The sequence below is a fragment of the Panicum hallii genome, chromosome 2 (genome assembly GCF_002211085.1).
Source record: "Panicum hallii strain FIL2 chromosome 2, PHallii_v3.1, whole genome shotgun sequence".
Taxonomy (NCBI): domain Eukaryota; kingdom Viridiplantae; phylum Streptophyta; class Magnoliopsida; order Poales; family Poaceae; genus Panicum; species Panicum hallii.
In genome coordinates, this window is record NC_038043.1 from 52,386,026 (window position 1) to 52,412,708 (window position 26,683).

At 49.5% G+C, this 26,683-nt stretch overlaps 5 protein-coding genes across 6 annotated transcripts; 2 read left to right on the forward strand and 3 right to left on the reverse strand.

The window, feature by feature from the left end:
* Positions 1-6,051: 6,051 nt before the first annotated feature.
* LOC112882375 lies at positions 6,052-9,731 on the reverse strand. The gene is made up of 2 exons (XM_025947421.1): positions 9,151-9,731; positions 6,052-6,575 (listed from the first exon to the last, which is right to left on the reverse strand). The coding sequence occupies exons 1-2, from the start codon at positions 9,484-9,486 to the stop codon at positions 6,417-6,419; spliced, it is 495 nt and encodes a 164-aa protein (XP_025803206.1). The 5' UTR covers positions 9,487-9,731; the 3' UTR covers positions 6,052-6,416.
* Positions 9,732-13,334: 3,603 nt separating this feature from the next.
* Positions 13,335-17,562, forward strand: LOC112882278 (peptidyl-prolyl cis-trans isomerase CYP37, chloroplastic). 2 transcript variants are annotated; one of them, XM_025947298.1, is made up of 12 exons: positions 13,337-13,571; positions 13,659-13,835; positions 13,922-14,011; positions 14,198-14,293; positions 14,430-14,537; positions 14,656-14,705; positions 15,451-15,553; positions 15,760-15,813; positions 16,205-16,360; positions 16,482-16,604; positions 17,163-17,212; positions 17,308-17,562. In XM_025947298.1, the coding sequence occupies exons 1-12, from the start codon at positions 13,392-13,394 to the stop codon at positions 17,429-17,431; spliced, it is 1,311 nt and encodes a 436-aa protein (XP_025803083.1). In that variant the 5' UTR covers positions 13,337-13,391; the 3' UTR covers positions 17,432-17,562. The 2 variants fall into 2 exon arrangements, with proteins under 2 accessions (XP_025803082.1, XP_025803083.1); XM_025947297.1 differs by lacking the exon at positions 17,163-17,212 and having other exon boundaries at positions 13,335-13,571; positions 17,252-17,562.
* Positions 17,467-18,743, reverse strand: LOC112882279 (caffeoylshikimate esterase). Its single transcript, XM_025947299.1, has one exon. The coding sequence runs from the start codon at positions 18,594-18,596 to the stop codon at positions 17,580-17,582; it is 1,017 nt and encodes a 338-aa protein (XP_025803084.1). The 5' UTR covers positions 18,597-18,743; the 3' UTR covers positions 17,467-17,579.
* A 1,323-nt stretch (positions 18,744-20,066) lies between these two features.
* On the reverse strand, positions 20,067-20,797 carry LOC112882664 (putative cell wall protein). Its single transcript, XM_025947770.1, has one exon. It carries the CDS (start codon positions 20,723-20,725, stop codon positions 20,393-20,395), a length of 333 nt encoding a protein of 110 aa, XP_025803555.1. The 5' UTR covers positions 20,726-20,797; the 3' UTR covers positions 20,067-20,392.
* A 4,086-nt stretch (positions 20,798-24,883) lies between these two features.
* Positions 24,884-25,941, forward strand: LOC112881277 (putative F-box protein At2g16220). The gene is made up of 3 exons (XM_025945953.1): positions 24,884-25,345; positions 25,502-25,556; positions 25,643-25,941. Exons 1-3 carry the CDS (start codon positions 24,884-24,886, stop codon positions 25,939-25,941), a joined length of 816 nt encoding a protein of 271 aa, XP_025801738.1.
* The last annotated feature ends 742 nt before the right edge of the window (positions 25,942-26,683 follow it).

Below are 26,683 nucleotides of genomic sequence, written 5' to 3' on the forward strand. Positions count from 1 at the left end.
GAGCGGAACAGCTGGGGCAGGCAGGAAAAGGACAAAGCCCCACCAAAGCAAGCCGCTTTTGAATTCACCGCTGCTGCCGCTGCCAGCGCCGGTGGCCAGCGCTGGGAATGAGCAGTGATGACGACAGCGCCACAGCGGTTGTACGGAGCAGCTCATGGGTGTGGGCTGAGCCTGTCTCTAGACCGTTCTCTACCCTATATATATATATATATAGAAGATTCCATTCTCTATTGCTCCAGCAGCGTTCTCTAAATGGTCCTCTAAAAACAGAGAACGCTACAGTTTTTCTCTATATATAGAGATTCTCACTCCTCTTCTCTATTTTTTCTTTACGTTTTAAACACTGAATTAAATAAAAATAAAATATGTTCATAGCATTTGAGGTATGATAAATACGTACGTATAAAAATTTGGAACAAAATACGTTTCTAATATAGGATTTACAGAATTCTCTAACCATCGTTATCTATATTCTTCTCAATATCCTTCATTTACAGAATTCTCTACAAGATTCTCTCCTCTGTATCTCATTTCTCTCCGACAACGTTCTCTAAATCTCGTTCTCTATACATTAATATGTATTTTAGTTGGTGTTATTTTGAAATATATATTTGAAACATATAGACACGTATATTTGAAATATATATTTGAAACATATAGACACGTATAGGCAGCTAAGTTGTTTGTTTAGTCGCCTATATAATATTTAATATGTATTTTAGTTAGTGTTATTTTGCATAGGAGGACAGATCAAATTAGTAGACGAGATAGCAATAGTAAACAACAACACACTCTTTTAACATTTAATAATGGTCACATCAGTTAATTTACGTGCCCTAGATTGATTCCGGCTCGTGGGTATCTGAACCCAGTCTAAAAAGAAGATGGCAATTGATTTGAGCCAAACATACAATGCCATGGACAAGGAATTAGGAAAAGAAAAACGCAGCAGCCAAAAAATCCATGCTAAGGAAATAGTAGGCGTGTGGAAATGCGGTGCATTTCAACAGGTCCTGGGCGAGGTAAGAATGGTGTCCCGCTTTCTGTTTGCCTTTCGACTTCTAGCAACGCTGATGGCGTGTGGCCTAATCGATGGGGTCATGGAATGATCGCACCGTCCCTCCTACCTCGTGAGTCCTTTTGTCGCGTCTTTCCAGCCGATTCCAGCGAAAGGCGCAATTCCAGCTCCCCGTCACACATCCTCCGAGCCCGCCGCTCCGGCTCGTCGGCATGGCATCGGATCCGAGCGCCGCCGACTCGTGTCGTCTCCGACCACGCGAGAGGACGAACCGCACGTGGAATTCTTCTAAATTTCTACCTCCTGTTTTCCTCCGCGCTGTGCAGGGTACAGATTCCTACCGGCATTTCCAAAAGAAAAAAAGGAGACGCATACAAATTCCTACCGGCGAGGCGCACGGTGTTCCAATTTCCAACCAGCAGCGCATGCAGGTGCACGGCACGATGCTAGATGCTAGACCGTCCGATCGGGTTCATTCGTGCCAGAGAAAAAGGTGACGAAACTTTTTGAGCTTTTGGCGTGCATACTCTGTGCGCCGCACGCTGCGGTTCCGTGTGATTGGCTATCATCGTCAAGTGGCGTATTTGTCAAGTACAAATTACAACGTATAATCACGATCACATATTGTAGTCCTGTGCAGTGATGGTGGCTGAATACCCGTCGGTTTCCGGCTGTAACGGCTACTAAACGGCCATGCCTGTCCTTTTTGAAAAGTTAAACATGGCTAGTGCTGCAGGGGTGTCGCCCCAGTAGCCGTTGTAGCCGTCGCCGTGTCAGTCCCGGCGATCTGCCTCGAGTCAAGCCCGCGCGCTCTGACACGACAGGACGGCAGCACGGCATGTCTCGGTCTTAATCGGAATCCAATCAGTGGTCATTTTATTACTACGGTTCCCAGATTAAAAGGATAACTTCCATCCTGTTTGGTCCTCGTAGGCATTAAATTTAAATCCCACTCTATTTGGTTGGAGGGACTAAAATTATTTAATATAATTATACAAAGAACTTCGTATCTCTAATCATTTAATATAGATGTGGAAGGGAGAAGACTAGAACAGCAATAAATAAAAGGTCCTGTCAAATAGCTCCCAGTCCAGTAAATCATCATATTTGGTACTTTAAAAATTTATTAGAACTAAACTTAAATAAAATCTATAAATAAATATAAGTAAGTACAGACCAAACAGTCTCATCTTACCGTCAACGAGGGCTGAACCGCTGCCCAGCCCTCACGTGCGTCGCCAACGCGATCGGTAATCAATCACGGATCATCTTGCTCTAGTCCCCGCATCCCGGCAAAGTGCGGCGGGCGCGCGACAAGGGTTTTGGGTCGTTGGGTTGGTGGAACAGTGGCTGGATTCCGGCTGTCGCTTCTCCGGCGTGCGGCGGCGGCAGCGATTCCGCCGTAGATCTGGCTGGCGTCGCTACCATCGGAGTATTTCTATTTGTCTGCTATGGTTTGCAGCTTGCCTACATGAACTCTGGTACAATTATTATTGAATCTATGTGGAGGATATTGATCGAAAAAACAAGTTTGGTCTTTTCGGTTAGGAGGTCATGTTCCTAAAACTCAAGTGGCCATCTTCTCCGACTCCTTGTTTTCAATATAGTTTATCTTCTTTTTTTGGTAATTTTCTGAGTTAAAATTCATTCCGTTAGATTCATGTTCTTCTGATATATTTTGCAACTTAATCTGCTAGGAAGAATATCTGATCATCTATGGTAAAAAAAACAACTATTTCAATCACCATGCTCTCATAATTTTCCATTTTATGTTGCTTATCTAGAGAAAGTGAATGGATTGGCTGCTTGAATCGTTTTATTTCACTTTGCTTTATTCCACTAACATATCAAGTGACAAATCGGCATATTGTTTTACATGTATTGCAACAGTTTTTTTTCATTTCTTAACATGGTGAAAAATTCTATGTGCACTACCTCGCAATTGGTTGGATAGGGTGCGGGTAGGAGCAAATACCCCGTTGTGAGAGTACCAGAAACTCTAAGGCTTGCCCATACTTACGAAGCCTAGTGCGTAAAAAATTTTATATCCATATCCGTACCCACCGCGGGTACCCGTTAGGTCCATTCATAATAGTGCAAATAACATGTCATTTTCCATTCATGTTCAAAAGGCCAACCGCAAGAACAAGACCAGCTGAATGCGAGTTCAATTACGAGGAGATGGGCAAGCCAAGCCTGCTAGTAGCCAGTATGAAAAACATTGATAAAAACTATTTCAGACTTTAGTTCCATAATCATAGGAAAAAGAGAGGGCAGAGCATTCTCTGATAGGTTCTAGGAGGAACCGATCTGATTCCCGGAACCGAGACAATTTCAATTTAGGCGATTACAAAAAAGAAGGGGGCCTTCAAGCATGCGAAATACGCCGGGGTTGTAAATGACATAGCCTTCCTAATAGAAAATGACGACTCCTTCAGAAAAACAAAGTTATTCAAGTTCTTTTTACCAAAGAAGTCCCGCTCTGACGGCCCGATGAGTCATCTACTGAAAAGGACCCTCCCCGCTGTGCGCCCACGTAAACTAGTACAGTTTGAATCCGTTGCCATACAAGCTAACAAAAAAGAGAACTGAATAGTCCAACCTACACCGTTTTATCTCATCTCACAGAAAAGAGTAAAATATTTTAAATATCAAATCAGAATGATTAGATCGATTATGAAATATGTTTTCATAATTTACTTTTTTGATGTGTTAAATATTAATATTCTTCTCTATAAATTTAGTCAAACTTGGACTATTTTAACTTAGGACAAATTAAAACGATTGATATTTCAGGATGAAGAGATTATGACATCTGGAATTGTTTGGGTGCTCTGCATTAACTTTTTTCAAAGCTAAAATGCATTCTAAGTCAGCATTAATCACCTGCAGGTAAGTTGAGGCATCTACAGAGCTGACTGCAGAGAAGTGCTGAATCCCAAAACATATTTGTTACTATAAAATTTAGATTCGGTGCCTCGATCTGGTTTAGGTATTTCCTTTGAGTTTTCAAGCTTGAAGTCTTCATGTCAATTGTGGCTATCAATGCTCGACAGAATCCACAGATTCTCTAACTATGAAGTGAAGGATACCATCTTCTTGCAGGTCTAGCATTGGAAATTCCAGAATGCTACGAAGCAAGGGGGAGTGCTGGTATTTCACCGGCAACCAGAGCTTAGTGACCTCGAGGGTGTGCTTTGGCACCCACTCTGTGCCCTTTAGTAACCATGTGCTTACTGAAGAAGGACAGGTGGAGCTCCATCGGCTTCTGAACCGACCATCATCAACATCGACGAACCAAATCCTTCATTGAAGGCAGCTGTGCGTAGTGTCTCTGGAAGACCACGCCCTTCCATGAAATCAGCATTGGTCTCGATTCCAGGGAACTTGATGAACTGGAGATGAGGTCGCTCAGCCGAGATGTCAGCTGAAATCAATCCCTGGTGGTAATCCACCCAGAATATGAAGCTGTCATGTGAGAAGACAGTATCTGTATACCAACTTTGGCCTTTGGGGGTAGAAGCCACTGGCAGCGTCTCCGGGCATGTCGATCAGGAAGAAATCCCACTCGCCCCAACCATAAGAATAGCGGAAGAGTTCGGTCATCTCCTCACCCTGAGCGCCCACCAGTGCGTGAAGGTTAGCCACGATGAAGTCGTCGGCACCCTCGTGTAAGACGCCGGTGATCTCGGCACGGCCACGCCAGCAGTTCCTCGGAGGAGGAGGCAGACGTGGGCTGGCCTTGTATAGGAAGAAGTTCCCTGGGTAGCTGCTGACTCGCACACCTTTGACGGCGATGACATCATACATGAAAACCAAATCTCCGTGCGCGGCGATGATATTGGGCTGCCCGTAAAAGGGCAATGAGTCATCCGTGTAGATCTCGAAATACGAGCTTAACGGCGGGGCATGAGGCGGAGAGAGACGCACACGTTCTGGCCGGTGCTGGTCTCGGTGGCGGCGGCCGTAGAAGAGCACGGGACGACTCCCTGAATATGGATGAGACGTCGGTCGAAGATGGACCACTTCAGCTGGGACTCCGACCGCGCGAATTCGAGCTCCATTGGAAGCAGATTCGGAGGAGTGACGATGGCTGGTAGATGACGGTGGCGAACGGGGAGATCTGGGATTAGAGGAGTCGGGAGGAGTCGGGGGTGGATGCGGATCCAGGCAGGGCTCTGTTTGTTTAGTAATCTTTTTCGAGAATAATAGGGGTCGGTTTAGGTTTGGGAGGAGGCAGGCTTGCATTGCAGCGTAACCGGGGGCGACCGTGGGATTCGTCCGTCGAGTCGGACGGAGGCTCGGAGCAGCGTTCTGGACCGTAGGATCGCGCCTGTCTACCTCGACAGCGTCGTCCCGTCCTCAGCCTGTCACCGCTCACCATCGCCACAGAACCTGCCACCAGGTTCAGCGTCGACACGGTGGCGTTGTCACCTGGCCGCTTCTCACGGTCACGGTCATTGATTTTGACGGGTTACAGGGCGTTTACGCGAGCGAAAGCGACCGCACTTACCGAAAGGGAAACAAAGCAGGTGGATGGTACTGTACGTACATCTTTGACCGGCAAAGAAACCAGCCGTGTCAGTGCATTCATAATTAAGTCAATAAGTGTGCAATGCAATTGATGCATCATTTAGTTTTTGATACAGACAATACACCATTTTAGTATACTACTAGTAAATTTGCTCCTACGGTCGAGGTTACGCACGTGTCGTGGCTGATTTTGTTTCGGCGATGGGTATTTTTGACACGAATTTATTGCGTTTTCTCGTTCCTATTGTATTCAAATGGAAATCCGTTTAGGTTACAGTATAAAATATAAAGTTGTTGTTTTAGTATCAGCTTAAACTGTTTTTGTTTTGCCTGTATATGTTTCAGATTCAGACAGTGTGCCTGCGAATGGCATCAGCTTGTAAACGGTGAATGTTTTCAGACTAACCTGTGGTCCCTGTTTCTAAAGAAAGAGCGCAATACTTCCACTTGCCTCCGTCAAACATGGCAGCCACTCGAGAACCAATCATCAGAAAGAATCAGACGAAACGATTTCCTGAAATTAAACACCTGGCGGCGCACATTTGCCAACTGAGTCCACATAACACGCCCCATCAGGCCATCTACTAGCACAGCAAGCGGGATCAGCAACAACTACTCCAGAGATCCACCAGCCGCCGCTCGCCCGCCCGCCACAAGACAGCAGGGGGGCAGCGGCAAAGCTTGCCGCAGAACAAGACCTAAAACCTGTACAGATACAGAAAGAGAGCGAGAGAGCCGAGAGACTGCATTGGCTGTCATGCTACTCAGCCACCATGGATTCCGAATGGATCGCCGATAAGTCCACAGGGCACACGGCTACCCCTCTACAGACTTTGGTGATTCTGACTACACGCAAGTCTCAACGCTAGCTAGGGTTTGATGAGGAACCGGCGAAAGGAGGGGGCTGGTGCGATGGCCATTGGATCCTCTCCGGAGGGCAGGGTGCTGGAGCAGGATGCGCGATGAACGTTGGCACGTCTTGCCCTGGCATCAGAACTGAGACGCCTTTCGGGTACACAGGTATCTGCAAGCGACATGAACGAAGTGGTCAGTGAACATGCATCAAGTGGGCCAATGTGAAAACAGAAACATTAAATGTTTTGATGCAAGCACAAATGACGACGCTGTAACTTCATGCTACATTGTAATAGAAAGAAACATGCGAGATATTTTGATGTAACTGAAATCCGAGATTGCAGGGTTTTTTTTTAAAAAAAATGCAAGATTGATGATATTTTCAATCAGGAGCAAATTGTCATGCTTCATGATAACATAGCAGAAATATTTCCATTTTCACAAGAGCTGAAGACGTTATTGTATCAACTGACAGAAATCACAGAATGAGGTATATAGCAATTTTCACACAGTTCAGTTCCACAATGGCACAACAAAAGGTGGGTTTTATTCAGTTGGTAATTTTGCAATGTCCAGAGAAAACCAGGCCTAGGCACAAGCAAGGCCGGTTGCCCACAGTGTTCATCTGCATAGCTGAATATTTGTGCTCTAAAGATGTTGGCAAGCTACTGCAATTTAAGAATGATTTCCTGTCGACCTATATACAATAACTGGACAAGGAATTTTCATGGCAAGCAAATAACAAAAGTTAATAAAGAAATCTAGCAAGCATATAACTATGTTGTTTTCTACAAATGCATTATCAAAGTTCAAACTTACCATCAAAAGAACTTTCCAGTGGGGCTGCGACAAACTAAGATTGTCAAATGTTCTAAAAGAACAAAAAGGAAAGAACACAGATATGCTTGACCCCATGTGTATGCAGTGGCTTTCTACTGGCAGCTTAGCTAAACTGAATTGTACTGATACATAAATATTTCCCCAACTATAGTGCGCGCGACAATCTTTGGCTTGCAGGCCATAAAAAGATGATGTTCTAATCCAGTGTATGCTGAATGATGATCATCTACAGTTTCCTGCAATAGTTCAGCATTTAGTTTTTCTCCACCTCCCCCAGTAAACACAAAAGTTGCATCCTCTGCACTAGTAAGCATGAACTAATGCTGAAAATGAGTTGAATACAAGAGATAGCTGTTGGTCCACTTTAGGGGACAGGTTTGTCAACTTTGAGTGTACCAGTTTAATCACAATCAATGTTCTTTCCCACCAGTGGAACTCTAGAACACAAGATGGTGGCAAGCAGTTAACCAATCATCGTAAAGTTTCCATGAGTTCTCAAGTTTAAGTAAAGCAATAAACTTGAAACTAAGGTTAATTGATCTATCGGGTAACATGTTTCTTACAGAATATTTAAAGTGTTGTACCAGTAGTCGGACTGAAAAAATGTCCTAACTTTCAATTTGTTTGAGAAGAACAGAATTTATATTTGTAGTTTGGCACACCTCTCACGTGAGAGTAAATGCTTTTGCTCTCCATGGTCTGACCCACTGCTCTCAATAGTAACAAAGTTCAACTGCTGTCTGATGACATCTTAATAACAAGATGCTCCACATGACCACATTACTAACAATTATTAAGCAGCAAAAATGATAACATCTGAAACCTGTATGTAGTTGTGGTCCTGTGGACAACCAACATTGCAATTCATAAACTACACCAGGTCTAGACTTTGGTGTGGCTGCAGACAGGGATGGCCTTGTCTGTTTGCTGCTGTCAGCCAAATTTCCCTCTCAATTCCATAACCCATGCTCTCCTTTCTGAAGGAATATAGGCCTCAATCTTATATGGCTCATTCACTATATAAATTCTTTTAGACAATATGTACAAGATTCTTGTGACAAGCTATACAAATGTGTTACATAAACTTAGACAAAATATACAATCTGGGGAGGATAGACAGGAATGGAATTCGGGGACTGATGCTTCTACCTACATTCTTGGTGCCACTATCTAGTTTAGACTCTCTCGGCAGTTGGCACTGAATAAGCACTATAAGAACGAAACTTTAAACAAGGATTAGTGCAAAAGCAGAATATGCACAAACGAGGCAGCAATAGCCTTAGATATGGCTAGCTGAGTTAGCAACAGATACTTGCGGTGTTGTGGAGCTGAACTAGTAGAGCCCATGTGCATATATGAAGTTATCAGAACAATGGCATGCCCACAAACTAAATGGCACATCTTGGGATTACATCAGTCCCAGAAGAACTTATATGCATGTATGAACAACAGCTTCGACACTAAAAACATATGCAAGAACTTAACATTTCAGATCAAAATAGAGTAATTTACCTTTTCTTATGGTCCTGACAATTATTATGCATCCAATCATTATAGGGGTGTCCTAATTTCAAAACCGAAGGATTCCAGTCGCACGAGCTCTTTAACGGTCAATCAACAGCTAGAGGTAAGAAATCATTTGCATTTCCATCTTCCTCACAAGATGCCTTCGTGCTACCGCTGCATTATGATCGAGTAGAGCAGAAGACTAGAGGATGACAAGAACCGGGGGTCCGACAAGACTCGCAATCAGGTCTATCAGATGGCCAGACACACGGTAGCGAAAAGCAAGGCCACGCGACAAGGGAAAGCTGAGGAAAAGGCAAGGCGACGGAATCATTAAAAGCGTCGCGCCATGGATGGGCGCGAGGCGGGGCGAGGCGTGCGGGAACAGTGTGTCGTACCTCGAGGGGCGCGTGGCCTTCGAGCTTCCTCGCCGCCTCGAGATCCGCGCCGGGGGCGGCGCCGCGCGCGCCGCCGCGGCCGAGGAGGCGGCGGAGGATCCCCCGGGGCGGCGGGGCGGCCGCGTGGGCCGGGGGGCGGAGGAAGTGCTCGAGGATGGCCATGGCGAGGAACATGGAGACGAGGATGGCGGTGGCCACGAACCCGAACGACACCGCGCTCACGCCGCTGTCCAGCTGCCGCCACCGCATCTCCTCCGCTGCCGCGGCGGCGGCGGCAGCAGCCGCGGCTACCGCCCCGGGCCCAGCGACAGGGGCCATCGCCGGCCCGCGCACCATCGCACACCGCCCGCCCTCGTCCTTCCCGTCCCCGCCGCAACTCCCGGGCCTCTGGTCACGGCCAGCGCGGCGCCATTGGCGGCTCCTTGGCTTTCCCCCGCGCGAGTGGGTGTGTGTGGCTAGGCTAGTCGTCTTCCGCAACCTTTCTCTGCCGCGGCGCCGCGCGCGACGGAGTGGAGTTCAGAGGGAGAGGAGGGGACAGACGGGAGGAGGAAGGGGTCGGGCACGGTCTACGCGACGCGATCCTTTTCCGCTGCGCAGCAAAGGTTGCGGCCCTTTTCGAGGAGAAGTACGAAGCGGGGCAAGGGGCAGGACGGGGATTTCGTCGTGACGGCGATGCGCCTGCGAGCTGCGGGGCTCGCGCTGTCGCGCGGGGGCGCTTCACAGCCGGGATGTGGCTCGACGTGTTTCTTTTTTGTTTACCAGAATTGCCCCGAAACTCGTCTCGAGTTCGAGCAAACACTGGGTTGCTGTATATTTCGAGGACACAGAGCTACGGACAACAGGGTAACTACAACCACCTTTTATATTGTCAATGTCTCAATGACAATGTTAAACTCAAACACCATATGGCTTCGTGGAACAAAAGCAGCCTGCACCAAAATTGCAGCAGTATCACAATAGCCATCGCATACATTTCTCTGAAGCTTTTGGAACGCTTATGTAATCTCTAGAGAAAACAGATAGCATAAGTATTGAGTGTATGCATTGCCTGATACGTGCAACTGGTCATGGGAAATGCTAGCTCTTGGACAGTCAACAAGTCAAGCGCAAGCTGCGAGGAGCTCGGATCTGCAGCCCGTTGTCCACTTGGCAGATAATGCACTTCGAATAGACGCTTAGGGTCTGTTTGTTTGCACTTAGAGACTTAAGTTTAGTTCCGACAAATTTTTAAAAATAAAATTTTAAAGTGCTAAATATAGTGATTTATTGGGACTAAAGATCCATAAATCCATAAGTCCTAAAGTTGTAGGTTATGCGAGGTAAAAGGTGCTTCTGACAAGGGTATCCTTTATTTATTGCTGCCCTAACACTCTCTCTCTCACACCTACATTAAATGATTAAGGGTACAAGGGTCTTTGCACAACGATATTAAATAATTTTAGTCCCTATAACCAAATAGGACCTTACACCAGTTAACAATCCACCTAATGAGGGCAGTCACAGCCCTCCAAGTCAGCTAATTTCCATAGTATTAAATACGTTGCCATATATGAAAAAACTGAGATGGTAGGAGAGTTAATGAGGAGAGAAGGAAAAATATAAAGAAATTGTTAAAAAAAACTCATGTCTACGTGAAAACCAAGATAAAAGAAAGGGGATAGGGGAGCGAAAAAAAGAGAAAAAAACATGATTGATGATTGGGTAGCAATTTATTTTGAGGACACTATCTATTGAGGATGTAGTTTCTACGTGTAGTATCTATATGAAATGGTAAGTATAGAAACTATTACTAGTGTCTTAGGTTAGAATTGCCCCGGACCTTATCTTGGTAAAGAAAGTTCTAAGAGTAAATTAGTTCCTTGACCCTAACAAAAGTTACAAAAGTTTAGCTTAGTTTCTTGACCCTTTTCGATTGAAGTTGCCTATTTAGCCTAAAAACGAATTTCGTTTTCATTCAAACTAACAGTATTAAAAGCAACGCGAAATGAATATTTTACCCCTGGCGTCAAATAAAACACTACAGTAAAGTCATACAACCATTTTAGGCTGCCTATTATCATTAATAAAAAATAGGATATAAATTTTCTACCAAAATAAGTTATATTTTTTCGAGATAATAGACAGCCTAAAATATTTGTATGACTTTATTGTACGTTTTGGTGTTGTTTCATTCGGCGCTAAGAGGTAAAAAAATTATTTCATGTTGTTTTTAACACCATTAACTTGTCAAACTAATAAAAGGATAAGAACCAAAACGAAATTTATTTTTAAACTAAATAAGCAAGTTTAATCGAGAAAGGTAAAAATATTAAGCTAAACTTTTATTAGAGCCAATGAACTAATTTAGTCAAGTTCTAAACGAAACCTTGTCCCTGGTCAGCCGTCACCGGCGAAGAAGTCACGAAGCTCGCGTAATCTGATCGGGGGTGACGACAAGCTCCCTCACCAGACACCTGTCGCTCCTACAAGGCAGGTGTCAGTGGTGGCGGCCTGCGCGGCTGCGCCCACCTCGGCCGATCACGCACCTCACCGCGGCTGCTGGCTCGATGCATGGCGTAAAAGAGGCTCCGTTTTCTGGGTCCGGCGACGTCAACGAGTGAGACAAAGAAAAAGCTGGAAGCTTTGTTGTGACTTCGAGAGCCGCGACGAGGAGAAAGGGCCCCGCATACCGAGAGAGGCAGAGGATCGATCGATGCTCGCGAAAGGTCGAAAGGATACAATACAAGACTCCTCTGTCGTCCTCTCCTCAGCCCGCGTATACTACTAGCATCTGGAGTGCTCATCGGCGTAGTACTCTCGTGATCTGCCGCTGCCTACGAACGTTCATCGTGCACAAGTTCCCACCATTTCCTTTCGATTCGATTTTGGTTGCCCATGGCCGAACGATGCCGTTAACAAAGCGGCGAACATTGACTCGAGCCACCACCCGCCGCCTAAGGACATGCGCGCGCTCTGTCTCGGTTCACCGGACGCGAATCGATCCGCACGAGCATATATCCCAGACTACCAGAGGCTACGACGTGCGGAAATTTTAATCCCTCTCTTTAACCCAAGCATAGTAGCCGATCGCCCGATGGAATGGAATGGAAAGCCTTCGGTCCTCTGCCATCCTCGTTCCCCCGGAGGAAAATGTTCGTGCCGCGAGCACTAGTTTAAGGGCGGCGGTACGCGGGGCGGGGAGCACCCCTCGTGCCCATCCGCGGCAGTTCCATAAATCCCGCGCGCCCGGTGCACGCATCCCCAACTGGCGTCGCCGCCCTACTTTGCAGAAGTCCCAGCACAGCTAGTATCCCGTATCCATGCCCGGAGGGAAGGCACGGACTCTACTGTACTCCGTGCTGTACTGCTGCTCAATCATGGTTACACGCTACGCCTCCATGCATGCAATGCAATGTGATTAGTCTTCGTGCTTTGGAAAAGAGAAGGCTAGAGAACGCGCAGCAGTGTCAGTGACATGGGGTGCAGGGCGTAGACGGGGACGAGGACAGCACGGGCGTGTGGGACGTGACTGCCGGAATCGCCGCTTAATTAGCCAAGTCCAGCGGCGAGCGTAGGGGAATGATTGGACATGGGGATTAGCTAGCAACTGATTATTGGTAGCAGCTGAGTTGATGAGGGGTGCAGGGGAGCGCGGCGATCCAGGGTGGACGCGCGCGCGTGTTGAGGGTGATGGCGACGGCGACGCGGGAGCCTGCGCGGCCCTGACCTTGCCGGTGCCAGGTGGAGGCGGCGTGGTCGATCGGGGAACCGGGGGGCAGCCGGGGTGCCGCGGCATGGCGGCAGGCAGCCACCCGCCGCTCCGAGTGGGGGTGTCGGGCGAAACGCCGTGCCGGTGGTTTCGTGGGCAGCGCAGGCCTTGGCAGTCTGGCCGCCTTTGGCGCCGCCATCCTGCTCCTGCACGATGTCCCCCACCGAGCCCCTCGGTCACAGATCACAGTCCATTCTCATTCCCTCCAGGGCCCCCCAAAGCGGCGGAGGGAGGCAGCTGGGCCGAGTTAGCCAGAGGGTGGCAGATAAATGGTTTGGGCCGAATTGGCGAACGGATAGAAAGTGGGGGGGGGTCCATGACGCGGACCAGACCATATCCGGAACCGTGTCGACCCGCAGCCCAATAAGAGCCCAGGAGGCGAGCCAGTTCGAAACCGGATTGCTGGCTGTGGCTGGGAATAGACGGCGACCACCGCCACGACGGCGACGGCAGCGACGGCCACCATTCCCTCCCAATCCCCCGCACGCAGACCATGGCGTCGCGCGTGGCCGCGATGGCGCTCGCTGGCGCCCGCCCTAAGGCCCACGCTCCCTCGCCCACGGACAACACCAAGCTCCCTGCGTGGAGAGCGCAGCCTAGCCTCAACCGCCGCGGCCGGGGCACTCGCGGCCTGATCGCCCGCGCTTCCCACCGCCCCTCCTTCGGTGCTGAGGTGGGTGCGCCGGCGCTGGACTTGTCCAGATAGCTTCCAAGCTTCCAGCGCTTTATTTGTGCTCTTGGTTTGGCGTGATGGGTGTAGGAGGGGGTTATCCAGTGGCTGAGGAGCGCGGCCGCGGCGCTGGCCATCGCCGCCCAGATTTCCGTGTCGCTGCCGGCGGAGGCGGTGCTCTACTCGCCGGACACGAAGATTCCTAGGACCGGGGAGCTGGCTCTGAGGAAGGCCATCCCCGCGAACCCAAACATGAAGATCATACAGGTTTACCTGATCATCGGAACTGGCATTGAGGTTTGTTTATTCCATTCTTCAGTCTGGGCATTGCCTTATAGTGCTGCATTTCGCAGGAATCGCTGGAGGACATCTCGTATTTGCTGAGGATACCGCAGAGGAAGCCGTACGGTACCATGGAGGGCGATGTGAAGAAAGCCATGAAAGTATAAATTGTCTCCATGGCATGTTTTTTCCTTTTCCTAGTTGCTCTTCAGTTTTCAGAATAACTAATCCCTGGAGCTATTCAGACAGATGGCAGTTGCTTGATCTGGGCATAGTGGCCTTCACATTGCACTTGCCACTTTATAGCATTGTGCTTCCTACATATAAACTCTGTGCTCTTGGTGCAGATTGCAATGGACAACAAGGAGGCAATCCTGGGAAGCATACCTGCAGAGCACAAGGAGCAGGGTGCCAAGCTATATACCACTCTGCTCGAAGAGAAGGTAAGCATGCTATGTTAGGAGTGCAAAATGCAGTTCATAGGACAAACATGAACCCAGTTTTCAACCTGTATATCCATGAACTCTTATTTGTTATTCCTGTTGCTTGATAGCTGATATATTTTCACATCAATTGCAGGGTGGTTTGCAGACTCTCTTGAAATATATTAAGGAGAATGACCCTGACAAACTTTCCATAGCACTTGCTTCGTCACTTGATACTATTGGTGAATTGGAGCTTTTGCAGGTACCTCAGCAAACCGATAAACTGTTGGATAGAATTTAGACAATGCTTAGAACAAGCATTTCAATTCCAGTGACCATTAGGATTTCTTGAAATGATGTTTTCTCCCCCCTTTCAACAGGCTCCTGGTTTGTCTTTTCTCCTACCCCAACAGTATTTAGAATATCCAAGGTGTCACTTTCTTGATTTTCTCTTAAGCTCAAAATTATATTTCTGTGATTTCTTGTATTTTTTTCATAATTGTTTTCTTGTTTCAACCAGCCACCAGTATGGATCATAACTCACTTGAATGTAGGTGTTATGGAACTTCATCACACATGACCTAGTTTATATACACATTTTCAGTGGAGCATGAGAAATACCAACCGCCTTAGCTGCTTGATGCAGGGATTCATGGCTACCCTTTAATAGGTTAACTTAAAATCCTCGTGTGACTTGTGAAACCTCATTTAATTCTACATTTCAGTGCTCAACAATACCAAGAAAAAATCAATTTACCATTATCTGCACACTGATTTGTTATTGGGTCTGGCAGTGCAAACACCTGCAGGTTAATTTGTACCTGTGCCCATTCAACATAAATCTGTTTGCAAATTTCTAAACATTTCCCTGCCATCATATAGTATCGCGAGATGGATATAGTTCAGTTAGTGAAAGATAGTAAGCGTGGCAACATTTCATCCCTTTTGAGAATTTCTTAGGAACAGCATAAATTTTTAATCATGATTAAATGTTTATAGTTTCAATACAAATTACGCAATATATTTAGAGAAAAAAAGCAGAGAATAGATTCAGGATGCAATGTCAACTTGAATGTTCAGTTTCTTGGGGCATTTACATAATTGAGCATGCAGTTCTCCAATCTCTGACAAAAGATTTTTTATGAAATTTAGTTTAAACAGCTTGCTATTAATAGGCTAACAGGAAGAGGAGTTGTTGAATTCACAGTTGAAAAAGGTGATGGTTCAACATTCTTTCCAACCGGCGGTGGTGAACCAAAAAGTGTTGCCACAATTCAGGTAGATAACAGAGGCACTGTGAAGTTATAGTCCATGAAAAACTTGATGTAAATCAACAGTTTAAACTCAAAACTCTTCTAGCATTCTTTTTCCTTCACGCCTTCTGTTCTGAGAAGAATCTGTTCTGTTGAGCCATAGTATTCATTGCTATCCTTTGTCATGTCATCTGGAGGATCATGCCAGGTACTGATTGTACACTAATGTAGGTTGTCATTGATGGCTACTCTGCCCCACTGACTGCTGGAAACTTTGCAAAATTGGTAAGGTCACTTAACTCTGACCCAGTCTCTTTATTTCCTCAAAATTGTTATGGGGAAATTCATAAATTGTAAAATTTATGCTCCCTGCTTTCTGGTACAATAAGGTGCAAAACTTTGACCATTGAAACACAAGTTTTGTCACACAGAAATGGTAATAGCAGTTTTTTAATACAATAGCTTCAAATGAAGGTTTTTCAGTAACTTTTATCAGCAAATTCTTAGAACTAACAATAGTCAAATACGTGTATTGAAGACTATCAATATCCAAACGACAAGTAAAACAATGGAGGGGTATACACAAAATTCTCTTTATGAAGTTCTTAAAATTTTACATTACAAGTTCTTTATTCTTATTACCAGCTCTAATTCAATGCAATAACCTTTCCTTCAGGTCTTGGATGGGGCATATGATGGGGTAACATTGAAATGTGCAAGTCAGGCAGTTATTGCAGATAATGAGACTGGGAAAAAGGGGTACACTGTTCCATTAGAGGTCATGCCTGCAGGACAATTCGAACCATTGTACAGAACTCCACTAAGCATTCAGGTCAGTCACTCCCCTAGACTGCTTTTGTGGCTATGGAAGTTTAAGCATATGATTTCTTTAGTATTTTAGGTGAATGACATCCTCTTTTGTAATTCATTTTATTTTGTTTCATCTGATCTAGGATGGAGAATTGCCAGTCCTGCCGATGTCCGTATATGGTGCTGTTGCCATGGCACATAGTGTGGATTCAGATGAATACTCCTCACCAACGCAGTTCTTCTTCTATCTTTACGACAAGAGAAACGTGAGTAAAAAGGCCTAAACTCATTCTCATACTAATAAGACATCAAACTGCATATTTTTACTATCCAATTTAAAAGATTGAATTGTATAAGTGTACTTGGCTGAATAGTGTGCTTATTTTTCCTCTCCTACTGTGAACCACATTAGCTATCTTTAAATGGACATCATATGAATTTTTCTTTAACAAAAAATGCCGAATAAAATCATTCAGATAATTGACCACGGCACCACGCCCAATCGACTACGCCCTCCGTTTTGGCTTTTCAACATACATAGTTTTTGCTATGCATCTACATATATAATGTCTAGATGCGTAACAAAGTTTATGAATCTAGAAAAGTCAAAATGACTAATAATGTGGGACGGAGGGAGTATATCACTCACTTCGCTAACTCGAAGCGCCTCGCTATGAGAATGACGCTTCGCTAATGCTCAGCTAAGTCGTCCTCGCGCTGACCATTCGCTTTCTCAGTAGCTCCAAGCCTGTAACGTGTAAAAGCATGACTTGTGTATATATTTGGACATGTGGTTTAGCATGATTCTATCTCTTTTTTTGTAGTCTGGTTTAGGAGGAATATCTTTTGATGAAGGACAATTTTCAGTCTTTGGGTAAGTGCTGACTCATTTCATTTTGTGATCATTGATTAGCAAATTAATGAACAAGGATCAAGTGAGAACTTCTACGTGCATCCAAACGCCTGCAGGTACACCACGGATGGAAGGGATGTTCTGTCGCAGATCAAGACCGGAGATAAAATTCGTTCTGCCAAGCTTGTACAAGGCACAGAACGCCTTGTGCTGCCATCAGCAGCGCCTGAAGAGAGCTGATATCAGGCAACCAGCATTTTGTATATTCAAGCCACTGAACCTGACCAAGCCAGTTCATAATCAAATAGAGTATATATAAGAATCATTGTACATGAAACCGTTTTTTCTGGTATGTCGATCACTTTGCAATCTGAACAGAGTGGAATGCCTATTCAACAGTTATGTCACGGTGCCAGGAAGTCGCCGGCGGCATGCATCTCTCGTTGAACCAGGCGAGGATGTCGCCACGGACGCGCTCGATGTTCTCGTCCGGTTCCCCGAAGAGCAAGGAGTGGAGCATCCCGTCGTATATCTTGATGGTCTTGTCCTTGCTGGCGGCGGCCTCGTACAGGGCGCGGCTGACTTCCGGGTCGGTGACCTCGTCGGCGCTGCCGTGCACGACGAGGAACGGGACGGTGACCTCGCCGAGGCGCTTGGCCAGCTCGTCGGTGGCGCGCAGCAGCTCGATGACGGTGCCGAGCCTGGGGCGGCCGTTGTAGCGCACGGGGTTGCGCGCCGCAATGACGCGCTTGGCGGGCACCTTGACGGACTTCTCGATGAGGTCGGCGGTGGGCACGATGGCGGCCGTGGGCGCGAACCGCGCGACGAAGGTGAGGATCTCCGGCAGCGGCCACGGCGGGCGGATCCGGTCGGAGATCCTGCACATGGGCGCGACGAGGACGGCCCCCGCCCACTCGTCGGGCCGCGTGCGGAGGTGGATGAGCAGGCAGATGGCGCCGCCCATGGACTCCCCGAAGAGGAAGCAGGGCAGGCCCGCGTGCTCCTCCCGCGCCCTGACGGCGCGGAAGAAGGCGAGGAGGTCGGCGACGGCGGCGTCGAGGTCGGGCACGAAGGCGCGGAGGCCGTGGGAGCGGCCGTGGCCCGGGAGGTCGGCGGCGAAGCAGGCGAACCCGGACCGCGCGAGGAAGACCGCCGTGGACTGGAACGTCCAGCTGACGTCGTTGCCGTAGCCGTGGACCATGAAGACGAGCGCCTTGGGGCGCGCGGGCGCGAGGGGCCGCCATGCCCGCGTGAAGAGCCGCCGGGCGCCCTCGTCGGGCGTGGTGAAGTAGGACGACTCGCCCTCCGCGCCGTGCGCCGCGTAGTACTCCGCCTCCGTGGCCGGATGGTCGCCCCAGAAGTGGACCGCCGGCGCCGGCGCCGTTGCTGAAGCGTCCGCAGGCATGGTGAGGATCAGAGTTTGGTCCCGGACGGTGGCGTGCGGTGGGGTGCGGTGTGGATGGGGAACTACTGGTGGCCGGCGAGTGGGGGAGTCGTTGCTGCCTTCCAGTTGCGTAGCGGCAGAGGAGGCGTTTGGGTGCGGGACAGGGACTCGAATCTCGATTCGTTTCGGGCCTTCGGCTGGGGTAGGTAGGGACTAGGGAGCCAAAATAGTAGAAGAACAGTTCGTGGCGCCGTTCCACCAGCTCCTCCCTGCACCGGTGCAAAATCCACGTGGTATACTATTCGTTCTTAGTTGGCACACGCTGGGAACATTAACTCCCGTACCAGCAATTTTTTTCAAGACACGGAATAGAAGAGAAACGCTTTCCAGTATTGGTAAGCAATAAACTTTTGTGCCTAAACTTTTTGATTCTAGAACTTGAAGAAACATGATCCTCGATCACTGGAATCTCGGTGTCTCCATTGCCCCCCTTTTTTGAAGGAGAACCTTAGCAGCATTTACAGCAAACAAAAAAAGTGGGAGTTTTCGCAAGGGCCTTTCAGCCCGGGATACTCCACATGACACTGCTTCTTGGGCCGCAGATCTCCGTCCAGTTTTCCTTGCGCGCAGAATTCAGATAATCAGATCACGGTGCATCAAAAAAAGAAGAAGAAGAAGAAAAACTTAGCCATGACACAGGAGTTCGCCCCCCAAACAATGACGAGTTGGTCTGGTAGGTACGTATATTCCCCACGATCAATTGATCATACATGTACTAGCTACATGATCTCCGTCGCCGTATTTTCGATGAAAAACTCTAGTACCGTGAGGAAAAGGTGAAAAGAACCCCCTGTGGGTAGTGAAATAAAATGTGAAACCGTGCTGAGCTCCCAAGCAGTGGGAGGGGAAAGTGATCTGTGACCGCGTGCCTGTCGAAGAATGAGCCGGCGACTCATAGGCAGTAGCTTGGTCAAGCGAATGGAACCCACCGGAGCTGCAACCAAAGCGAGTCTTCACAGGGCGATTGTCACTGCTTACACTCGTCTAGGCATTGATGGTGATTCGGCCGGACGGTCTGTGACCGCCATGGGCGCAGTGGCGCACCTCCCATCTGATTTGCTCCCCGGAAGGCCAGGACAGGTGGTCCGGTGGATCGGCAACCGCATCTACGGATCTACCCCTCGTATCCGATTCCCTCCGGCATGGGGCCTCCCTCTCTATTCCGTTCCCTTATTTTTTTTTCACTTCAAGAAAACTGAAGAGACTTGAAGGTCCCCGTTACAGGAAGGTGCTGAGTACAACACGGGCCACGCGTCCACGTTGTACTTTGCCCCCCAAAACCCAAAAGGAGTACAGTGCTCTTTACCTGAACTTCCTGCAACCCATATGGTTTGGTAACGCCACCTACTGTGCCGTGCGCCTCACTGTTGCTCATCACCTCATCAGGCACGTAAAGAAGCATGAAAATGCATTGCACAGTTGACAGTGACAGATGATAATGATAATTTTATTCGAATCAATAGTGGCGGAGAAACAAACCAACTCGGTCAAGATCTGACGCTTCTTCCTACGCATCGCGCGTGCACACTTCACGCACTCAAGCACAACTGCACACAAGAACAGCAGCGAGGTGGGGGCGGCAACACAAAGACATGCGTACGTGCATGCAGGGAACACAAAGCACGGCTAGCTCTAGCTATATACGTAGTAGGTGGATCGGAAATTATTCTGGGGATGGCGAGGCCGAGACGACGGACTGATCGAGCACCACCGCCGTCGCCGTCGCCGTCGCGGGCGCGCGGCGCGCGGGTGTTCATTCAGGGAGTGGCCGCGCCGGGGCGGAAGGGGTTGGGGATCTCGAAGCCGGGGTTCGGCACCCAGGTGTCGTCGGCGCCGGGAAGGTACTGCCCGTTGGCGGCGGCGGGGATGCTGTGGTCCAGTCCGCCGATGTCCGGGATGTAGTGGCTGCCGAGCTCGTACCGCCCGATCCCCGGGATCAGCACCGTCCCCTCCTGCAACGTGTCAGGGCGCTTCACGTCCTCGGCCGGCGCCTGCTGTACCGGGACGGGGCGCGTCGCGGAGCCCAGCTGGGCGAGGCACGCCGCGGACACGAGCAGGGCGAGGAGCAGAGCCGACGACGACCTGGCCATGCCGACGATCTCCTGGTTGCTGCTGGCCGCCTGGCTACCTGATTGCGACTCACCGATCAATCTTCCTTGCTGTTGCTTTCGTGGTGTGACTACCGGTGACGCCGCGCCCGGGTTTATATAGAGCGCACGCCCCGCGCCATCCAGAAGCCGGGGCGGGAAAAGGCGGTGCGTTAATTAGCGGCCGCTGCTTGGCGCGTCCCTCTCCCCGGGCTAGCAGACCAGACTACCACTACACTTTGCCAGCGGCGCTAGCCGTGCGCTTCGAGCATACGATCGGCGGTTGGATTGGATCCGGGTGCTCTGGGCGCGTGCGTCGCGCGTGCCCCGGCCGGCGTGTGGGTGCATCGTCGTCGACGACGTCGGCTAGTTACCGTTCGACGGCGACGGATCGGGGGCGAGGGCCCGCTCCCCTTTCGTGGCTATTGATGATGGAGATGTGGCAGTCACGCTCGCGCCTAGGTTCCACCCACTCTACGCTGCTCTTTATTGTGGCGCCGGCGGCGACGGCAACCTTGGGGTGGCTACTTATTTCGGCCTGGTGCTCATGTTCTGACCATCCTCCTGTACGCTGATGAGCTGATGACACTGACCATCACGGCATCGCTCACTGTCTAGCACTGATGTGATCCAAGCACGGATCGGAGACGTCCGCTCATCAGTTGGGCTCAGTTGTCTCGTCAGGAAACATGATTACTGTTTCTGCTGCACGGAACATTACTAGCTGCAACATCGACATGTGGGCTCTAAAACGGCCTCCTGCTGAGGGTGATCGAGCTACTAGCTGGACTGTCACACTAATCTTGACACTCCATGTAGTTCAGCTCGCAGCTAGCGCACTCCAAAAAAACCCCAGGCACCCAGAGTCCCGCACAGCTTGCTTAGACTCCTTACCGTTCCGTGTACAGTTTCGAACTCGAGCTTCGATAATTCCAACCGAACTTTTTCCTTACAAAAACGATGAAGTGACATGGCACGTGAGCTCTGCCATCCATTGAACAAGAAGACAGAACTTTTCTTCTTCTTCAAATGAGGATGGGCGAAAATAAACCAACCAACCAACTGGTACTACTACAGAATATGAATATGCATTTGTCAATCAAACTTAGAGCCTATTTGGATGATCCTGCTGAAGTTTAGGCAGCCTTTTTAGTCCTTAGAATTTCTAATACATGGACTAAAAGGAAACTAAAAGGGCTCAAAAACCCTTTAGTCCATTAGTCCCTAAGATGTGGCTAAAGGGGACTAAACCGGGAAAAAGACATCCCCTGCCCCCAATTAGTGCACGCGCTCAGCTTGTCAGGTCCTCCCCGAGGCGGATCCGCCCAGCCCGCCGCCATCGTCTCACCCGCCGGAGGTACCGCTGTTGCTGTCGCTGTAGACGCACGCTCACCGCCCGGATCCACCTGCCGCCGCACCTCCACACCATCGGATCCATGCCGCGCTCCCGCCGCACCTCCACACCCGCCCCCGCCGCCGCACCTGGGAGGCGTGGGGCCGAGCGTGAGGTGCGGCCCCGGAGCCCCTCATCGCCGCCGGAGCAGGACGACGCCGAGAAGAAGCTCCATGTCGAGCGTCGTGGCCCGATCGCCGCCCGCGCGGAGCCGCGCGGCGTGGAGGCGCCCACCTCGCTCCAGGGGCCGACGGACGGGGCGACGCCGTGCTGGTGCGGTTGGAGGAGAAGAAAAGGACGCAAAAGCACAGGGGCGGAGAGGAGAGCAAAGCACCAGTTCAGCGTAGGGGCAGCAGATTAGGGGTATCATGATCTTTTTACTTAGTACTTTAATGATCTTTAGTCCCTCCTTCTAAGGCCCTGTTTAGTTACCACCCCGTAAACCTGAAAAAACCGTAAACGCGAAATTTTTAAAAAAATCTTACTAATTTGAAGTACTAAATGAAGTCTATTTATAAAATTTTTTGCATGGATGGGCTGTAAATCGCGAGGCGAATCTAATGAGCCTACTTAATCCACGATTTACAACAGTGATGCTACAGTAACCCTCCGCTAATTATTGCTTAATTATGGATTAATTAGCATCATTAGATTCGTCTCGCGATTTACAACCCATCCATGCAAAAAGTTTTATAAATAGATTTTATTTAGTACTTCAAATTGGTAAGATTTCTTAAAATTTTTTTTTTCTTTACGCACCACGAACTAAACAGGCCCTAAATTAGTGATCTTTAGTCTCTCCTTCTAAACAGGTAGGTACTAAAGTTTAAAGTTTAAAATTTAGTCCCTAGACTGTAAACTTTAGTATATGACTGAAGGACAAAATAGGGCCTTACGTTATCCTATGTGGGATCCATCATCCATGCTGTCGGTTAAACTCTGTCGGCCCCTACTACGCATGGCAGCTACCATCCATCCGCAGGTTGCCAGTTGCGCACGCTTGCCTGGCCAACCCAATCGTCTGCATGCATTGACGCATCTACCAGGCGAACCAAGGTCAGAAACTTTAAACCACCAGACCGTGAGCGGTGGAGAACAAACGGGTTGCTGCTCCTGCACGCCGACGCAGCGATTAATGGCGGCATGTACTTGGGGTCGTGGTACTGCCACCAGCGTCGCCGGCAGGTGCAGGCCCTCGGTGCGGTGCCGCGGCTCCGGGGCATGGGGCGGGCCGCCCCGGCGGGTTAGAATTGGAAGCTTCCGATGGCCGGGAACCACTCCCCCGCCGTACGCGTGGGCGTTTTGGGGTTCCGTCGAGGACGCGCCATTGGACGACGGCGATTCACCCCTCCCGCGAACCGCGAGGTGTTTATGGCGGTTGTTGCGACGCAGCAAACTATCCTGCAGGCAAGTACGGGGGGAAGGGGCCGGTGGTTTGTGCGCACAGGCCCACGGCGCCTGGTTTGCTGGTTCAGATCAACGCTTGGAAGTTGGAAAATGATGGCCTGTCCATTGGTAGCCGCTTGATGCCGATTCTTACGCGTTGCAGGCAGTAGATGCCGATGAGCGGCTGTCGAACAGATTCAGGAGGAGTCACCTGCGGAAGCTCTGAAACTTCGAAAAAAAAAAGAAGCGAATTTGGGCGTTCAGGCGCGCGCTGAGCTAACCAGCCCTCCTTTTAAAGTTCCCCCGTGTTCCAAACAAGACGTACAACGGCCAGTAGACTCCGTCCACTGACGCCTATAGAGTAAGAATCTAATTAAACATCATCCAGCTGGTTCATTCAGCCATAATCTGGCATCGAGCGCATGGTTTTTAGTGGAACAATTAGTAGCTAGCTCGACGCGGGGCGGCGGACGAGATCGTCAACCAAGAAACGCGGCGGGCGTCTACACAATCACACGCATGCGCGAAGCATAATTCGCGTCGCATTTGATGCGAGACGGAGGAGCGGCAAAGGAAACCAACAAGCACCGGCCTCCGCTACCAGCATGCCTGAAGTCCACACGGGAGACAGTGGTAGACCTCCATGGCGCCAGGCGAGGCGTCCAACCCAGAGAGCGATCAGCTCTGTTATCCAATCCTTGGAAATCGATCCGGTGAACCCTCCCCGGCGGTGCGTGATTTATTTCACGACGAGGGGCCCTGTGCTGCTGCCAACTCAGCCCCGCTCCTCAATCAGCTCCCTGTGGTTTATCTAATCCTGTAGTGGATCAGCTCCGATCCCCCTTCCTCGATCAATTCAGCCCAGCTCCCTAGCCGCCGCGAACCAACCGCATCTGCATGTGTCATTTCACAATTCAGTCGCAACGTTCGTTGATCCCGAATGAATCAGGCCAGTCCAGGAATCTAGAACGCGGGGGGAAAAGTAGGAAATTAAACCAGGTTTATTAGCTGATCATGAACGGTCATACCAGATTTATTACCTTGTAATACCGGGTCTCTTGGCCCATCCGTTGGAGTCCTGGTCCATCGCCCATGTTTCTAGCATCTGCGACAGTTGGTTGTTGCCCACTTACAGCAACCTGCTTACCTGCGGTGTCTGTCTTTGCACGGTGAATAATGGAACGGCGGCAACGGGATGCAAATATGCAATGCAATAGAGCTCTACGGCTCTACACTTCAACAGGACTACCCGATTCCGGTAAGCTTCCGAGTCCCAGTAGTTTGCGATCCAGTGCCTGATATGTATAAACAAATCCAGAATTTGTTCCTGATTCTATTTTGTTCTAGTATAATAATAAGTTCGAGTCCATACTCCTTCCCGGATGGAGGAGGGTGCAAGTGCAAGTGCAACGGCGGCGGCCTACCTCCCCGACGACCTCGTCGTCGACATCCTCGCGCGGCTGCCGGCCAAGTCGCTCTGCCGCTTCAAGTGCGTCTCCCGGCGCTGCCGCAGCCTCATCTCCGACCCCGCCCACCGCGCCCGGCTCGCGCAGACCCTCTCCGGCTTCTTCTTCGTCTCCCGCGCCCCCGCCTGGCGCTTCGCCGTCCTGCAGTCGTCCGTTACTCCTCCCGGTGGAGACGGTGGCCCGCCCCCGGTGGACACCTCCCTCTCCTTCCTCCCCCCTAGCTGCGGGGAGATCAAGATGCTGGACTCGTGCAACGGGCTCCTCCTCCTGCGCTGCTCGAGCGAGCGCCCGCGCCGTCCCCCGCCGCCGTTCTTGTTGGAAATCACGTACCTGAGCGACACAGTCTTCACGTTCCGCGCGCTTCGCTCGGCATCGCCCGCAAGGCGCGCGCGTGCTCGCCACGTTCTGCATGGCTCACCCGCGGCTCCTATAATCTAGCTGAGTCCGTTAGCCTAGAGCTCCCTTGTAAACGCGTGTATATATACTGCACAGTGTATCAATACAATACATGGTTGATCCAATCCTTCTCTACAGTTCTACGTCGTCTGCAACCCCGCCACCAGGGAGTGGTGGCCTTGCCGCGACCGAGGTACACCCCTGGGCAGGACGCCTATTGCTATGAATACGAGGGGAACGTGGTCACCTGGTACACTGCGGTAGGCTTCGATCCGGCAGTCTCCTCGCATTTCTACGTGTTCCAGATGGTGGTGGTGGATTACACCACGGAGTGTTACCTTGAGGCGGTGGAGATCTACTCATCCGAAACTGGAGCATGGATAATGAGCGAAATGGGACGGGGCGATGCATACTTCGGCGCCTTCATGCATCACATGACCTACTTCAATGGCTCCCTGCATCTCACTAGGGACTCCGACGCAGTGGCATCGGTGGGCGCCAAGGGTCGGTCATGGAGGATCACCCACGTGCTGCGCCGTGAGGAGGATCATATCATCACCATGGGCGTGCATACGTAGGCCATTCTCAAGGGCACTTGCTTTACGTCGACGATGTCCCCAGGGAGGATGTCCTGTCAATATACGTTCTTGAGGACCAGGGTCTTGTTTAGATCGCTTACAAATTTCAAATTTTTACACTCTCTCTCCATCACATCAATTTTGGAACATATGCATGGAGCAGTAAATGTATGTAAAAAAAATAACTAATTGCACAGTTTAATTGTACATCACGAGACGAATCTTTTAAGCCTAGTTAGTCCATAATTAGATAAAATTTGTCAAATACAAACGAAAGTGCTACAATATCAAAAAGTTCCAAAAGTTATAAAAACTTGCAATCTAAACGGGGCCCAGGACAGCGGGGAGTGGGCCCTTACGCGCCGTGTTAGCAAGAAGGATCTTCTCTTTGAGCCATGGAAGAAAATGATGAGACCAACCTACTACAAAGCTGGATTCCATCCGAACGGCGATTTGATTTTCTTCTACGATCGGACGCGGGGAAAGCTGATCGCCTATGATATGAGTCGCAATGATTGGCGTGTTGTCTGCACGCTCGGAGACTTCAAGCATGCCCATCGCGCGTTTTTCCCATACGTCCCATGGTACTCGAGGGGATTGGCATCACCAAATAGCAGCTAGAAGTGCTTCACATTCTCCACTACAGAGCAGGTCTTTGGTTCATTAAATCGGTTTTGTGTTGGAGGAAATGCTTGTGCTGATCTTTGGAATCATTTCTCAGCTTAATTAAGATGACAGAATT

Bases quoted from the DNA above. Each gene is read 5' to 3' on its own strand.
- LOC112882375 (XM_025947421.1), bottom strand. From the start codon at position 9,486: ATGGTGCGCGGGCCGGCGATGGCCCCTGTCGCTGGGCCCGGGGCGGTA. The intron at 6,576-9,150 runs GTACGACACACT...TGTCGCTTGCAG, and splicing joins AAGGCCACGCGCCCCTCGAG to ATACCTGTGTACCCGAAAGG.
- LOC112882278 (XM_025947297.1), top strand. From the start codon at position 13,392: ATGGCGTCGCGCGTGGCCGCGATGGCGCTCGCTGGCGCCCGCCCTAAG. The intron at 14,538-14,655 runs GTACCTCAGCAA...CCCTTTCAACAG, and splicing joins GTGAATTGGAGCTTTTGCAG to GCTCCTGGTTTGTCTTTTCT. The intron at 15,814-16,204 runs GTAAGGTCACTT...CCTTTCCTTCAG, and splicing joins CTGGAAACTTTGCAAAATTG to GTCTTGGATGGGGCATATGA.
- LOC112882279 (XM_025947299.1), bottom strand. From the start codon at position 18,596: ATGCCTGCGGACGCTTCAGCAACGGCGCCGGCGCCGGCGGTCCACTTC.
- LOC112882664 (XM_025947770.1), bottom strand. From the start codon at position 20,725: ATGGCCAGGTCGTCGTCGGCTCTGCTCCTCGCCCTGCTCGTGTCCGCG.
- LOC112881277 (XM_025945953.1), top strand. From the start codon at position 24,884: ATGGAGGAGGGTGCAAGTGCAAGTGCAACGGCGGCGGCCTACCTCCCC. The intron at 25,346-25,501 runs GCAAGGCGCGCG...CCTTCTCTACAG, and splicing joins CGCTTCGCTCGGCATCGCCC to TTCTACGTCGTCTGCAACCC. The intron at 25,557-25,642 runs GTACACCCCTGG...TCGATCCGGCAG, and splicing joins GTGGCCTTGCCGCGACCGAG to TCTCCTCGCATTTCTACGTG.